Source organism: Thamnophis elegans, chromosome 5 (genome assembly GCF_009769535.1).
Source record: "Thamnophis elegans isolate rThaEle1 chromosome 5, rThaEle1.pri, whole genome shotgun sequence".
Taxonomy (NCBI): domain Eukaryota; kingdom Metazoa; phylum Chordata; class Lepidosauria; order Squamata; family Colubridae; genus Thamnophis; species Thamnophis elegans.
Genome location: NC_045545.1, coordinates 24,886,155 through 24,902,849, shown reverse-complemented (window position 1 = coordinate 24,902,849; position 16,695 = coordinate 24,886,155). Strand labels below are relative to the sequence as shown.

Here is a 16,695-nt window from a genome sequence, read left to right as displayed (position 1 = left end):
TGTTTAGTGAATTTTGCCCCATTTTATGACTTTTAATATGGTTATTAAGTAAATCACTGCAGTTATCAAGTTAGAAAAAGGTTGTAAATGAATATGGCTTCCCCATTGACTTTGATTGTCGGAAAGTCACAGAAGGTGATCACATGACCACAGGAGACTGCAACTATCATAAATTTGAGTCAATTGCCAAGCATCTGAGTTTTGATCATGTAACGATGGGGATGCTACAATGGTTATAAGTGTGAAAAATGGTTATGTCACTTTTTTCAATGCTGTTGTAACTTTGAACTATCATTAAATGAACTGTCGAGGATTACCCATCGTACAGTTGAAGATGAAAAGCTATAAATATTTTTTAAAAAATAAATATTCACATTTTACATATTTTTTATTAGACAAATCATCATTTGTAAAATAAAGATGTTTAAGGTATCAGAGAGATCAAATTCAAAATATCATTTTCTCTGATAAGTGACAAAGATGAAATACTTCATTTTAATTTTTAAAAATGTGTATGTTCAAATATTAAAACTACAAGCAGAAATCTAATAATGTTTCCAAACTAATAATTTGCTAGATATTTATTTATAATTATTCACTACTTAATGTGCCACAGTTCAAGGTTACCGTATTTTTCAGAGTATAAGACACACAGGAGTATAAGATGCACCAAGGTTTTAAAGCATTTTTAAAAAAAAGTTTTTGCACTCTGCAAACCTCCCAAAAACGTTTTTTTTTTTTGTCAAAAAAAAAGGGCATGGACAGCCATTAGGACATTTTGGTGAATGAGGCGTGGTTTCGGGAGGCAAAAAAATACTGTATTCAGTGTATATGACGCACCCAGATTTTCAGCCCTTTTTTTGAGAGGAAAAAGGTGTGTCTTGTACTCCGAAAAATACAGTATTTGTTGTGTTTCACCCAGGTTCTATTACCAAACAATTTTAACAATTTTAAATTGTTTATGTTTATCTAAAGTTTACTGAGATTATAATGCTGATGCTGTTCATCAGAATGTACAGTACTAACAACATTTAATTATCCTTATTTGTGGTACATTACAGTTAGGAAAGCATTCTTAAAAATGGATATTTTCTTAAGTATTAAAATATTAAAATTGGGCCTCAGCACAGGAAATGGTTAATGTTAAACTAATTTTGCAAATCACTGGCAGATAATTAGAAGAATGCTTTATGTTGTTCTGCACATTGTATTAAAAAGAAAGATTGAGATATATTCAAGACAGATATCATGCTTTTTTGAAGAGTCCATGGAAAGTAACTGGGATATTTATGTCCACTTGTGCCCTGGCAACCTCACTCAGATTCTTTGCACTCAGGATCAAGAGGTAGGCAGGCTTTGGTCCACAGCCAGGGCTGATGACTATGCTCAGGATAATACCTGTATTAAAATAAATGCAAATTACTTAAACAAAAAGCATAAAAACTTTAGTACAGATAATATTTAAAAATACAGTAATTCAGAAACATACTAATTTTTGCATTATTCCCCCAAGGGAATATTTAGTGAGTATAAATTAAGTATATTTATTAAGTCCTTTTCATATGTATAGAGCCAAATTTGGATAAAGCCTTTTTCTAAACTTTAATCAAAATGTCATAACATTACCATCATCCTCTTCTATAGCTTCTGGGTGAGGAACAAAGATTGGTTCAGAGGGATATGTATCTGGTTCTTGCCAAACCCAAGTCTCTTTAGTTTTAACATTCATTTTGCAAAGCTGAAAAAAAAAAGATTTTCATTTTTAAAAAATGCATTTTTCTAAAAAGGCTGGTAAAGCAGTTAATACATTACTAAGATGTGCAAAATCATCTGGTTTCTAATCCTTCCAGTCTTAAAATGGCAATTTTGAATGTTTTGCACATCAATTCCATTTTTGTCAATGGAGATAATGTTAAAGAAATAGTGACAGATAATATTTATTGCATGGAGTTACCCCATGTGGATTGTCCTGGGGTGAGTTTTCTTGTGGCAAGTTGGCCATGGCAAGATGGCTGCAGTGAATTAGCCACAGTGAGATGGCTGCAGCGAGTTGGCCATCTACAGCGAGATAGCCATGGTCGCTGCAAGTTGTTTCATTCTGTCAGTGCACATTTAGATAGCCCTCAACTTACAACCACAATTGAGCCACAAAATTGTTGCTAAGCAAGATAGTTGTTAAGTGATTTTTGCCCCATTTTATGTCCTTGCCACAGTTGTTAAGTGACTCACTGCAACTATTAAGCTAGTAACATGGTTGTTAAGTGAATCTGGCTTCCCCATTGACTTTGCTTGTCAGAAGGTCATAAAAGGTGACCTCCGAAGACTGCAACTCATAAATATATGCCAATTGTCCGAATTTTCATCACGTGACCACAGGGATGTTGCAATGGTCATGTCAAAAATGGTCATAAGTCACTTTTTTCAGTGCCTTTGTAACTTCAAATGATCATTCAATGAAAGGATGTAACTTGAGACTACATTGTACTTCACATTTGTATTAATAATCCTGCTAAGGTTGGTTGTTTAAGCTTTGGTCTGCTCTGCATTTTGTTGCGTCCTGCTGCTATAGTGAATTTAAATGAACTGCATTTTAAAAAGTGAAGATTAAAATGAAACTCTTTTGGTTAAGATTTTATTTGGAACACCCTGATCTAGAGATAGCTCATCTTTAGTTCTGAATGGGATTGTACTAACTATGCCCGCTGAGGCTAAGGCGTCACCTAGGGATCTTTTGGACTCACAATTCCTGCTTGAAGAGATGGCAGCCGGGGCCATGTTGGCCTTTGCACAGATTCAATTGATGTACCAGTTGTGCCCATAGCTGGACTTACAAGCTCTTAAGACAATAGTTTGTGCATTAGTTATCTTATGTTTGGATTATTGCAATGCACTATACCTGGGGCTGCCCTTGAAGATCATCTGCAAGCTACAGATGATGATGCCTTAGTAGGCCCATGTGATACTTCAGGCTCTGGCGTGCCCATATAATTATTTCAGGTTCTTGGTATGACTGTTTAATTATGTCAGGCAACATAGGGTTTGCACTGCTTACTAGCAGGCTTCCAGGTGCAATTCATGGTGATGTCATCTATAAAACCCTTCATGGCATAGCACTTGGTTATTTGAGGGGCCACCTATGGTCCATAATTGCTGCTCACATTATATTATGGGTGTCAAACTGGTGGGCCACAGGCCAGATGCATCACATGCAAGCCACGCCGACCTCAGCTCTGTGAATGGGAAAAATGTCACGAAACGCCACATGACAGCAATGTGATGCTGTGAGCTTGACACCTGTGCCTTATATAGTCTGGCAGAATTGAAGAGTTCTCAGTCCCATCAATCAAGTAATGTCATCTTTTGTATTGCAGTGTCTTCCTACTGCAGTAACTTTCCCCCAATATTCTTATGGATCTCACCCCAGCCATATTTAGATGAGTCCCTCAGACTGGCTTTTTCCACAGACTTTGGGCTAGAGAGAACAGCTACTCCTTTGTGGGTTGTCTGATCTGAAATGATGGTCAATTTCTTTGGACAATATTTTTGTAAGTAAAACAAAGTATTGTTTTATTGCAAATTTTAAAACTTAACTTTTGTATATTGTATGTGACTCTGAGCCACAATGGACTTGAACAACTTATAAATGGAATAAAATGAGGTATAGGATGAAACCACAACAATATAATCAAGAGATAGGGAGCTGTCACTTTGATTTGATCACCCTATATTGAAAGTGAAAATTCAGCCTTACATAATTAATCTTTTGTAGAACAGCATAACAAAATATATATTATTTTAGTGCTTAAAAAGAATACATTTTGTATTTTGTTCAAATACAATTAAGATTTGTCCCAGAAAAAAAAATGGAGCATTCCCTCTTTTCAACAATGATATTTTTTTCCTGTTAAATTGGAAATAGACTTAAAAGTAAATGTAGTAATAACCTGAACAGCAAAAGAAGTTCAAAATGATGCACCTATCTTGTATATTCCTATGAGCCACATAAAATAGTTTGGACTTGGACTTTTCTTTGCCTTTTTGCAACAAGAAGTATAGTCTATTATTATGTAATACTTACTCTGTCTGGAACAAAATGATTCAGTCCAAGACCATATGCATATGTATAAGGTTTCCCAGAATATTTTGCATAGTTTATTTGTGGAAATTCAAAAGCTATAAAGCAAAACAAACACATTTAATTAGTTTCTTGTATTTGCTAAGATGGTCTTTTTTGCTTTTTGCTGAGCTTAGCCTTACCTTGTCGTGGTCCTGAAAAAATAACTTCTGGATCCAGCCATATGGTATCATCACTGTGCAGAATTGCTGTTGCTGTTGTATTAGGTAATGTGATTAGATTTTTTCCTGTATCAGCCTAGAACATCCCCCACAGAAATAAAGTAAGAAGCATTCTATACTGTGCCCCATTTTTCAACATTTCACCTATTTTTCCAACAATATAAGTAAAAGGTCTCATAAACACTTTTTAAAAAAGTCTTGGTTTTAAGAGAGAAAACTGAAACACTAATTCAATCATGTTCTCTCAAAATATCCTTTTTTGTTCCTCTATGTAAATGCCTCTTGTTCTTTGGGAAAATACAAAATATTACGCTTGAAAATAATATTGCAAAGAACGTCTGAACGTTATCACACACCCAACCAGCCAAATGTACATTGCATTCTCTATGAAGTCCTTGCTGGCAAATATATCTGTACACATTACATGTGCAAAATATTGGTTTTCTTTCCGATATATAATATTTAATTCTTACCTTCTCAATATTTAAGGGAAGGACATACCGTCGAACTTCAGGTTGAGGAGCTTTTTGTGCATTTTTCTTTACTTCTTCCCAATTTTCTCGTAAATTGGCTAAGTATAAGTAATTGTAAACAAATTCATACCTATACAGGAATAAAAGGCACCAGCTCTCAATGAACAGGTCATGGACTCTAGCCTAACAGCTACCTATTTGACCATGGCAGAATAATTATTTCTGGGTCACTGAAATCTATATGTCAAAAATATCACTGCATATATATTATATTTATCACTGTATTTATATTTTTCTAGTTAATGACACCCAAATCAAGTAGAGCTACAAACAAAATATAGAAAGAGTTTGATCTAGTGGTTAAGGCACCAGGCTAGAAAGCAGGAGATCCTGAGTCCACATCCCTCCTTAGCTATCCAAGCCAAATGGGTGACTTTGGGTCAGGCACTCACTCTCAGTCCAACCAACCTCACTGGGTTGTTCTTGTGGGGGAAATAGGGGAAAAATGTTTTGGATATGTGTGTTGGATATGGATATTATTAAAAATAAGGAAGGTGGCATATAAATAAAACAGAAAGTAACCACAAGAAAATTAATAAAACTATTAGTACTAGCCAAATCAGGACCTTTTCAATACCCTGAAGTATCTTATGAAAAGTAACATATATTTTGTTAAATTCTTTGTCATCACAGCATTATTCTCTATATGCTGACAAACAGTCTACTTTGTTTATTACCCTTAAAAAGAAAAACTGACCTTTAACAAATGTCACTTGTACTGTTAAGAATAAATTTTACCTTCTATTCAATCAGTTCCTTACAGTGGTTGCCAAAGGCAGATTGATGGTAGTCCTGTATTCGTGTGCTTCCTTGTTTTTTCTTCTATTTTTATGTATGCCACTAAATTAACTACCTCTTGATTTTATTGTGTTATGTTTACTCATTTGAACAGAATAATAAACTAATGTAATAATCCCTGAAAGCAATCTGTTATACTGCAAATATTTGAAGAAAGGATAATTGAAAACAAATTAATATATAGAAGTCATTCCAAAGCCAGTGGCTTTGAACTGACGTTCTTCAAAAATAACCTCCGCTAGAAGAATATGGCACCTGGAGTCCATTAACTGGGCTAGGAAGATTGCTTTTAATTAAAGTTGTATCATTCTCTGTACACATAGGTTTTTCAGTACCTACCCTTTCCATGTACATAAATCCACGACAAGAAATCCATTATCCTCGTAAGTATTAATATGATGGAAAAGATTAAAAGGTGAAGTTCTGTATTTGATGTTGAGGTACTCCCCTTTTTTCTTGTCAGCAACATGCATCCATACCTTTAAAAATTAAATATGATTAAAACTTAGTTAAATAATAAAACTATATTCTTGTGTCATTGTGTGTATGAGTATACTGGTTCTGTGGGCGTGGCAGGGGAAGGATACTGCAAAATTCCCACCCACCCCCACTCCTGGGGGAAGGTTATTGCAAAATCCTCATTCCCTCCCCATTAACCTGCTTTCCAGCTCCGTTCTCCTGTTCAGGGCAACAAAAGAAGATAGACTGGGAGGCAGCGGGAGCAGGGCCAGCCTATTTGCCAGTTCTCCGAACTACTCAAAATTTCCACTAGTGGTTCTCCAGAACCTGTCAGAACTGGCTGAATATCACCTCTGGTATACATGTGTAATTGTGTGTATGTGTAAATAGCTTTAATGATGGAGAGTACCTTTTCATCAGTTTCAGCTGATATATATATACATACATACAGAAATTACAAATGCATGCATTCACACAATTACATATGCACACACACACACACACATACACATAGAGAGTATGGCAAAGGGACTAATGAATTTTAAAAAAAAAACTTACCCCCATCTTTTCATTTGACTCAAAACAGTCCATGTAGTTGGTTCCCCAAAGACTCCAGGAAGAAAGAAACTTGAACAAATTAATTTTCACTGGAGTTTCCACAAACACGATGTAATTCGGAGTTAGCCCAAAACTGTTAGGAAAGACAGTCAACAATCGTATATGAGATGGCATAGCATTTTGCATATGTACATGAGATTCAAAATGTACTGTAGCTATTCATTATTCAAAAGCCAATAGTTTCTTTTTTGCTTCGTTAGGCTAAAAGTATCAGTGTCAAATTTGACCTCAATAAACACTGTTATATACATATGACACGAATGCTGGGTGATGAAGAACTATTAAGTCCAGTGATGTTGGAAGTTTATTATGAAGTATTACTAGAAGCAAAAATACCAAATACATGGACGGAAGCAAATATTACTCTTATACTGGAAGATGATTCAGATTTAACACAAATAAAAAATTATAGGGCAATATCCTTATTGAACATGGACTATAAAATATATGTTCCAATAATAGCAGAGAGATTAAAAAATATTTAAATGAATTTGTACATTTAGATCAGAATGGACTTCTGCCACAGAGACGGATCCAAAATAACATGAGAATGATCTTAAATTTATTGGAGTATTATGAAATACACTCTGGAAAACAAATGGCATTGATGTTTTTTAGATGCACAAAAAACATTTAATAATGTTAATTGGCAATTCATGTTAGCACAACTAAAATATATGGACTTTGAGGAGATACTTATCAATATGATTAAAGCAACGTGATGATCTGAGGTTTCTTGCCCTTTGGTTAGAAGTCCTTTGATTAAAAGTATTCTTCAGACCCGATGATATTTTAGGTTGTCAGGATATTATGTGTGAGAATCAGCTTGCCTGTCCTAATCACAATTCCAAACAGTCACAGCACAGCACTTTTTACTAAATTAACAAATAGTCTCTATCATACAATAAAAATAATGTAAAATAACTGATATGTTGGTTTTCAGTAGCTTTGCAACAGTTAATAACTTAGAAACAAAAGTGAGATTTGACATGAGCTCTCTCCTTTTTTTTAAGAGCTTCATGATACTTTTTCATAAAATATACAATTAATTAGTGCTATAGTTGTTGCAGTCATTTTATGTCTGTAATGTAGAACCCCTTTGGAACGAGCTCCCCGTGGAGATTCGGACTATCACCACCCTTCAGGCTTTCCGCAAAGCCCTTAAAACCTGGCTGTTCCGACAGGCCTGGGGCTGATGAGTTCCCCGCCCCCGCTCGAATTGTGTGGTTGTTGACTGTTTTTAAATTGTTGTAGTTGTTTGTCCGTTGTCTTTCCTCCATGTTTGTATTCCCCCCCCCCCCTTACTTTGGTTTGTGAGCCGCCCTGAGTCCCTCTGGGAATAGGGCGGCATAGAAATGTAATAAATCAACGTACTGTAAACAATCAGCCAAAGTGATGATAAATGGGGACATGACAGAGAACTTTGATATCAAAAAAGGTACTAGGCAGGGATGTCCACTGTCCCTATATTATTTATATTGACTTTGAAAGTGCTAACCACGAACATTCGGCAAGATGAAGAAATAAAAGGAATGGAAATTAAAAAAAAAGAAATAGAAACTACAGGCATTTGCAGATGACTTGGTCTTTATACTAGAAGACCCTTTAGAAGCTAATTGGAAAAATAGAAGAATATGGGGAAGTAGCAGGACTGAAAATAAATAGGGATAAGACAAATATTTTAGTTAAGAATCTTACAGATACACGATAGTGTTTTAATGCATATTATTTGTTTTTCAATGATTGTCTTGCTCCTGCCCACTTAGAGGAATATTTTATTTGTATTTGATTTGATTGTATATGTTTTAACTTGGATTGTATTCTTTAGGGTGTTTATTATAATAATTTTGGCTATTAGATGGTTTTAAAACTGAAATAAGTAAAATGATAAATAAAAGAAATAAATATTTCATAAAGCTATGTCTAAGTATTTAAATACATCTTTTTGAGGAGTTGCCTTTTACCTGTGCACATAAGATGGCTTGAATCTGTCACTGCAGGGAAACTGAACCACCACTTCACATTTTGTCATTGGATCTTTCTTATCTGAGAAAGACAAGGAGATGGCAATACAAGGATCAATGCATTTATCTGTGCTTAGTTGTATAGGCTAATTAATAAAAATTCATACAAAAAAAAAGAAAATTCTAGTGAATAAATAGGCATTCAGAATTTAAATACAAGTCTTGATTCTCTGAATATTAAGAAAAGCCTTTTTTTCCAGAAGTAAAAATATTCTAAAGGTTTAGCTATAAAAATCTATATCAAGTTGGTTTAATCTGCACTGGAAGGGAGAAATACTCTGATTTTAGCAGCTGCTGCTTGAAAGCGGACAGACCTGCTTGAAGGGGAGGTATCCTTACGATATTATAGGCAAAGGATAAATTTTTTCCAAAGCAGTTCCCAATGTTATAAACTGTTCCATCATTTTCAATATGAGGGTGTGCTGTGACCCCGTTGACTGTAACATATTTGCTGATATCCACCTGAAGAATATAACAGAAAGGTAATTTTGGGGAAATCCATGCATTGGTCAACAACAAAATGCATTCATTATAAGTACATTACATTGTGGTGAATACATTTTATGATTTTAAATAAAATAGACATAGTAATTTGCTTATCCTTAAAAATTAGTATTTTGTGATTTTTAAATAAAGCATACTACAGTAGATTGATCAATTAGTTAGGAATAGAAAGTGTATCCTAGAAGGCAGCTTAACAGAATTCTTAATCTTATGTTGTTACAAAACTGAGCCCTTGTTGTGCTCAAAAATACAGTATCTGTAAATGCTTTGTGGAATAGCAATGGAAATGAGTTTTTGAACAACTACAGGTGCAACTTTTGTGAATTTAGAGAAGGCCATAATTCTCTATCTAGCTCAGAAGAACTATATTCTTTCAGAATGTAAACAAACAAGATTCATACAACATAGACTAATAGGATTGAAAGGGACCTTGCAGGTCTTCTAGTCCAACTCTTTTGCCATAGCAGGAGATCCTATACCATTCCAAACTTTCTTTGGGTTTGATGGGATGGATATAAGGGATCATAGAATATTATTACAGGGGTCCAATTGCATTCACCTGTATTTAGCTCATAGCATTCAGTTGAAAGTGAAATCCCTTTCACTTACTGGCCACAAATAGGATGTACAATTCAATTGCTGAGCTATGGTTACTAAGGGGAAAAAACCCCTTAGTTACAACATCACTTCTGCATCCATTGTTAAATTACAAAATCTTATGTGGATCTAGCACTAATTCTAAACAGTCTTATTTTTATTTCTAATAGTGCTTTCTGGTAATTTCTTCTTGAACTAAATGAGAATAGGATTGAATAAGATTCTAATCAGCAGATAGAATATACAGCTCTGTAGAAGACTACATTTCAATAAAATGTTCTATAAATACTTCTTCAATTACTATTCCCATTTTAGGTGTTCTGTAAGTGATGCATTATGTATGCCATCAACACTCATTTCCAATTTTAACTCATCTCTATCTTTAATCTATATAAAAGAGAACCTTTTTAATTGTTTCCAGATTTTCTGTGTTGATTTTTGTTATGAAGTTTGTCTCAGTACAGGCATAAAAATCGTCTCCTACAGGATACACATTCACCAGGGCATTGTCAGTGATCTCCACACCTTGGAAGTATGAAAAAAATCTGCCGGACACAACCACAAAGAAAGTAGATTATTTCTAGATTGCTGCATAATACAACAATGTGTTTCAGACTTTACATAATTATACCTTTATTTTTTTTTCACCTGGAAAATATATTTTTGCATGGATCTGGGTAAGCATAAGTTCCAAATTCTGTGATTACTATTCTCTTCTCAGTCATTGCTCTAACATAGGCATCAGTTCGAACAAACCTATGAAGAAATAAGGCAAGATTATGTGTTATGTTCCATTCCACTTACATCTCACCAGGTCACTTCTCACTACTATTAATGTATTCCAGAGCCATCTCTGGGATGAAACCAATCCTAGGTTTGTAAACAAGACTATTAAATATTCCATTCTAACATCTAAGAAGCAGAAAGTGGATGAGTAGAATTTTTTCCGCTTTTATTTCCACCCAATAATCTTGGAGAAAGTGTTGCAATGTTCCAGGAAAGACTTTTGGAATTGATGAAGACAAACAAATAGAAACATAATCTGTATCAAGACACTGGATTCATTCATGACACAGCTGCCCTACTTTCTTCAGACTTAATATGGCAATAGAGAGTTCTTTAAAGAAATACTGGTTTAAATGTTGTCTGAACAGAGATACTCTGAAAGGAAACATTGAGTTGGATAAAGATATTTAAATAGAATTGTACAGGTAGTCCTCAAGTTATGACTGTAATGGAGACTGCCCATCACGGTCATAACTTGTGAAAATCGTAAAGCAGGTTGGACATGTGAGCAAACCTATTTCATCACCTTTTATATGATGGTTGTGAAACAAATCACCATGGTCCTTAAGTGAATCTACAGTTGTTAATATTTGGCTTGCTATCAGCATGGCTTTTGGTAAAAATGGCGTAAAAGGCAGTCATGTGATGATGGAATACAACAAATGGCCATGTTGGACCAGTAGTCCAATGTGGACAGGTTGCCAAGTATGCAAACTATTGTCATAGGGTTCCCAGGGGTGACTGATTGTCAGATGTTTACTAAGCAATTGGTCATAAGCCATGGACTATTGGAGTAGTAAGGTTCATTGTTTATGTGCTCATAATTCCTCCATATATTTCTGAAACAGATTTTCATTTTACAGAACCTAAGCAGTCAAAAATTCATATTCTGTTTTTGGAACAGAATCACCTTTTAATGTAAATTGGATTTTAATGAATTGGTAAGAGTGGATGAGTTGCTGGACTGCAGGATGGAGAAAGCAGGCAGGAAGTGAAACTTACCTCCTGTAATAAGTCACGTGGCCTTCCTTGAAGTCAAACTTGTGAAGAAGTGCTTGGCCATCAAACAAATGATAAAACGGTTCTGATCCAACTTCAAATAAACCAGGCCCACATCTGAGCAGACTGCCTTTAAGCCAAACTGGAACCTTACCTGTTGCAAACAAGCAAAAAAATACTAAAAAGGTTGAGAAATTAAGGTCCTATTGTGATTTCACTGTCTGGAGTAAAGCTACCTATTATATATTATTACAGATTTGAGACTCCAGAGTAGTGTTGGGTTCAGCTTTCTTCTTAGTGAAATAACTAAAGCTGTACAATACTGAATTTCCAGAATCTCTCACTCAGAATTGGTTATGGTGGCTGGAAATGCAGGATTGACCACCTCTGGGATTGCAAGGGTGGTTATTTCCCTAATTATCTGCCTACCTCACAAACCTCCATTCCACATCTTTCTGCAACATATTTTAGACAATGGAGAGTTACTTATAGTAAGAATAGAAGGTTATAGCAGGTCTGAGATAGGTATAAACTTTTTCAAAGCACAATTAGGAGTTCTCTTGGATTCGGTGTTAAATGGCTTGTGAGAGATTGTTATCTTGTTTTGGTTATCTAGACTACCAGCTTCCAGACAGGACCGCTATACTATATTCTGTACGAAGCTGCTTTTATAGCTGGGGTGTCAAACTCGTGTCGTCGCATCATCACGTGACATATTGTGACTTTCCCCCCTTTGCTAAAACAGGGTTGGGCATGGCCAGCATGTGACACATCTGGCTCAAAGACGGCGAGTTTGACACCCCTATTTTATAGTATCAGAGAATGAGAAGGGACAATTTAGGTCAAAATCCTACTTAATACATTAAATTTAATTTAAGTACTGCCAACAAATTGCTGCTCAGCCTCTGGTTGCACAGAACTAATGAAAGGAAGATTACACCCAAAAAATTTTTTGAGCAATCTTAAGTAGAATATAGAGGTAGTCCTTGACTTATAACCATCCATTTAGTGACTGTTTGAAGTTACAACAGCACTGAAAAAATTAAGTTATGACTGTTTTTCACACTTATGACTGTTGCAGTATCCCCACAATCACATGATCAAAATTCAAGCCCTTGGCAAGCAGCATGGATTTATCACAGTTGCATTGTCCCAGGGCCATGTGATTACCATTGGTAACCTTCCCAGCTGGTTTCCAACAAGCAAAGTCAATGGGAGAAGCCAGTTTCATTAAACAACACCATCGTTCATTTAACCACTGCAGTGACTCGCATAACAAATGTGGCAAAAAGATTGTAAAATGGGATTCAACTCCCTTAATAATTGTCTTGCTTAGCAACACACGTTTTGGCCTTAATTGTGGTCATAAGTCAAGGACTACCTCTATAACTGTCAAACCATTCCTTCACCTCTAAACTTTCTCTTAAGATGTAAATATCTTGGACATGAGCAGCTCATATTCCAAAATGCTTGTGTGGTCTTTCAACACTAGCAAGATTAACAATTATAGTCCTATGGCCACCTGTGAGAACAGCTGGGATCTCTGAAACAAATAAGATTCTTTTTAGCATACAACTTTATACCATACCCACACAAAGTAAGTGTTTAGAAAAGCCTTAGACCTTAATATTCATTTATGGGGGGTAGGTACAAAGATGGTTATTTTCTGATCTTGGGTAAAACAGGAAACTTGATACCATCTGGAATTCATTGCTTTTTAACATTAGTCCCTTTGCTAGTTTAACTACTGTATGACTGTAGCCGACTGATACACAATGATTTCAGCTTGAATTGCTGCAGAATTTATAGTTAGAACAAGGTATACACCAAGTTCTTCATTTGTAGAAATAAAGAGATTCAGAAATTCAATTTTACATCTACTGTAATTAAATTAATATTGCAAATAAAATGTAGTTTAGGATTATCTACTTTCATTCCTTAAAACGATTCCCACTTTAACAAAGTTGCATTAACACAAACTATAGTGTGAAACCATTGTTTTCAAATAGGTCCTTATGTTCTGTAATATCCTATTGAGATATCAGCAAAAAGAGAAAAAAAACCCCACATTACAGTTTAGTGTTGTGCGCTCAATCGGATGTCAATCTGAAATTTTGTACTTCAAATCCCATCAACCCCAACCAGCATGTCCAAGTACTATAGCAATGGAAATTCTAAATACCTAGAAAATACAAATCTATCTGGTCCTTAATTATGAGAACTGGGCTTGGCTTTCTATAATAATTTTTCCCCATTCATTTTAGTTATCTACAACTTGAAATGGTTTCATTTTCATGAAGCCAAAAGAATGCTGCAGAAGCTGTAGAAAGGTAAAGACGCCACCAAGGCACGCTCAACTCATGAGGACTACTTCCATAGCTTTCTTGACAATTGTACAAAAACAATTTCCCATTTCTTTTTCCCAGGCTGTAACACCGGACTCCTATCTATGTGCTAATTGGGATTGACTGTGCTTTGCTTGCAAGACACAAACCTGTAACATGAGCAGTTATTGGTGAAGACAGTTCTTCTGCAGTCTCAAAAAGCTTCTTGTATCCACCAGCTGGATGCTCAAATCTGCAAGATGTTAAGAAAGTCAAAGGTGATTGATTCAGCATTTTCTTTAATAGTTTTCCCAATAATTGGATGAAAAAAGTAATTTGAAAACATCTTTTTTATTGCATATTTGTTGTGTTTCTAGATACCTACTCTGAAATGAATGGATATTTTCAGCAGCTGGTATAATAGTCTTAACAATATGAAATTCCTTCAGTAGATGAAATTATATACTTCCATGTGCCAACTATTTTCCTATTCCTGCAATCTTGCATACACCTTAACCCTTCAGTAGCATTATTTTCTGTAATCTCATCCTAAGCCTTTTTGCTGCATCCCAGAAAATCAGGTTTTCAGTTATGCTTGCCTAGTGAAACTCTGGATATATATAATTTTGAATAGCAACAGTTCTCCATAAGTCAGAAAACCTGAAAGATTAATAAATGAAATGTGGTATGCATCTTGGCTCTTCAAAGGAGAAAAATAAATTATTACATCTAAAAATAACCAAAGTATGATTTTATTATTAAATGGAAGTTTAATTCAATAGAGTTTTATACAGTAAGTTCAATTTCAATAGTTAAAAGTACAGAAATAACTGCTTCTAAATGTTCAGTTTTCTCACCATCAATAGGATTTTTACTTGTTTTCTTCCATAAAGTCCCTCACATTTTTAGCACAATGTTTGACAGCACTCAAGATCATCCCTCCTGCTTTTAGAAATAGGCTATCTAGTATCAGGACTACACTTATTTGGTCAACATTAAATTTCTATTCATAGAAAATCCTAGACGATACTTACTGACTGGACATTTTTTCCTCAGGAAAGAATAGAGATTTTCCTGAGTCAAAGACGGAGCACCGAAGTAAGAGATTTGTGCTGGATATTTATATGAACATTGTCTTACTGATGGAAGCAATTACCTAAGGAAACATATGAGCCAATCAGCTTGGCCCCAAGAAACAGAAGCATCTTTCAGAGCTCAAATTCTGCTGGAGATTTTGTCCTGCTGTGGTTTGCATATTTTCCAGGGATCTAAATCCCCATAGCAGAAATGGATTAGGAAGAAACAACAAGAGGAAACAAAGAAAGCTATAGTCACACAGTCTGTAACATGCCCTTCTTGGCACCAGCACTTTGCCCTATTTCCAAACTTCCAGCTTAGAGACACTGGCATACTGCTAACTCCAATTTTAAGGGGGAAAAAAGTAGTCTTCCAATGCACCACAGATTCAGTGGTTACCCTATTCAGTAGGAGGTCTCAGATAAGCATAACAAACAAAAGATTACAGCAGTGAATACAGAATTACTTTGAGTCAGGTAACCTGTACAGACTTTTCAATATATTTTAAAAGAGCAACCTTCCACTCATCCTCATCATCCTCATCTATTAAGGGCACAGCACTAAAATATGACCTGCCAACATTCCTTTTGTTGTTTCCTCTTGTTTTTATATTAAAAGAATGCACAAAGGATAAAAGAAGAATGGTTTAAGGTTAAATGAAATACTTTAACCTCCACTTAAGATCTTCAAGTATTGTCCAAATGCATCGTGGTCCTGGTCATTTGTGGTGTGGTTTTGACACGTTGTGCAAAGCCTAATAATGCTTTCATACTGATGGAAGCTTCACCCTTCTAATGTAGAGCCATACAGATAGGCCTTTCAATAATTCATTTATTGACCTTTCAAAGTTACGCTTATGACTGGTTTTCATACTTATGATCATTGCAGCATCCCCATGGCCACATGATCAGTATTTGGATGCTTGAAATTGGCATGTATTTAGGATAGCTGCACTGTCCTGGGATCATGTGTGATCACCTTCCTAGTCAGCTTTCAACAAGCAATGGGGATAGCCACATTTGCTTTATGACCAAATGATTCACTAAACAACTGTGGCAAGACTTATGGGGCAAAACTTACTTAACTGTCTTGCTTATAGCAGTGGAAATTTTTGACTTGGTTGTGGTCATAAGCCAAGGACTAGCTATATTGGTTTTAGTAGTAAGGTATTTTTTGTGATTTTGTGCCCTCTTAATATTTCTTGGTTTCTTTTCTCAAGTCTAGTATGAAACTTTTGCCTATTTATTTTAGGATACATAAATATGTAGTTTTTCTTTGGAATTGCACAGCAGCATTCGTTGATTTTCTCAGGGACCTTATGGATAAACCCAGTCAGTTTGTCTATGGATGGATGGATTTGAACATATTGTATCTTTATTTTTCAACCTAATTTATGGGTGCTCAGAGTTGCCAGCAATTAAATAGCATACAAGCCCAACAAAGAAAGTTTGATGATTCAAGTATACATACTAATTCAACTACCAGTATATATTTTTATATGATATATAAACATACAAAGTTATGACTGGAAATTATAGAGGAAGTGAATAAATTAGAATTTTTAATCCCCGTATTTATTTCAATTTTACTATTAATTCTGCGTCATAGCAAACCATTTGAGGCCAGGAATACTAAATTAATTGTTATTGTACATATGGCAATGAAACATCTCTATTGGAA

At 35.2% G+C, this 16,695-nt stretch overlaps 2 protein-coding genes across 7 annotated transcripts in view; one reads left to right on the top strand and one right to left on the bottom strand.

The window, feature by feature from the left end:
* The window catches only part of LOC116508939 (methylcrotonoyl-CoA carboxylase beta chain, mitochondrial-like), a 45,651-nt gene extending 31,434 nt beyond the window's left edge, over positions 1-14,217 (top strand). For 4 of the 6 annotated variants that reach the window (XM_032217791.1, XM_032217786.1, XM_032217788.1 and 1 more), the window contains one exon: positions 3,372-3,800. In XM_032217791.1, coding sequence (XP_032073682.1) covers positions 3,372-3,390 — 19 coding nt within the window. In that variant the 3' untranslated portion in view covers positions 3,391-3,800. Of the gene's footprint in view, positions 1-3,371; positions 3,801-4,251; positions 5,093-14,040 lie in introns of those variants that run through there. The other 2 variants (XR_004255447.1, XM_032217789.1) reach the window with 2 other exon arrangements.
* RPE65 (retinoid isomerohydrolase RPE65) lies at positions 711-14,257 on the bottom strand. The gene is made up of 13 exons (XM_032217794.1): positions 14,109-14,257; positions 11,618-11,768; positions 10,478-10,585; positions 10,233-10,374; positions 9,043-9,190; positions 8,669-8,750; positions 6,645-6,777; positions 5,967-6,106; positions 4,770-4,899; positions 4,258-4,372; positions 4,079-4,173; positions 1,627-1,738; positions 711-1,398 (listed from the first exon to the last, which is right to left on the bottom strand). The coding sequence occupies exons 1-13, from the start codon at positions 14,230-14,232 to the stop codon at positions 1,247-1,249; spliced, it is 1,632 nt and encodes a 543-aa protein (XP_032073685.1). The 5' UTR covers positions 14,233-14,257; the 3' UTR covers positions 711-1,246.
* Positions 14,258-16,695: the final 2,438 nt, after the last annotated feature.

Excerpts from the sequence above, each read along its gene's own strand:
- RPE65 (XM_032217794.1), bottom strand. The coding sequence starts at position 14,232 with ATGCTGAATCAATCACCTTTGACTTTCTTAACATCTTGCAGATTTGAG. Across the intron at positions 11,769-14,108 it reads AATAACTGCTCATGTTACAG|GTAAGGTTCCAGTTTGGCTT; the intron begins GTTTGTGTCTTG and ends TGTTTGCAACAG. Across the intron at positions 1,399-1,626 it reads AGCTATAGAAGAGGATGATG|GTATTATCCTGAGCATAGTC; the intron begins GTAATGTTATGA and ends ATTTTAATACAG.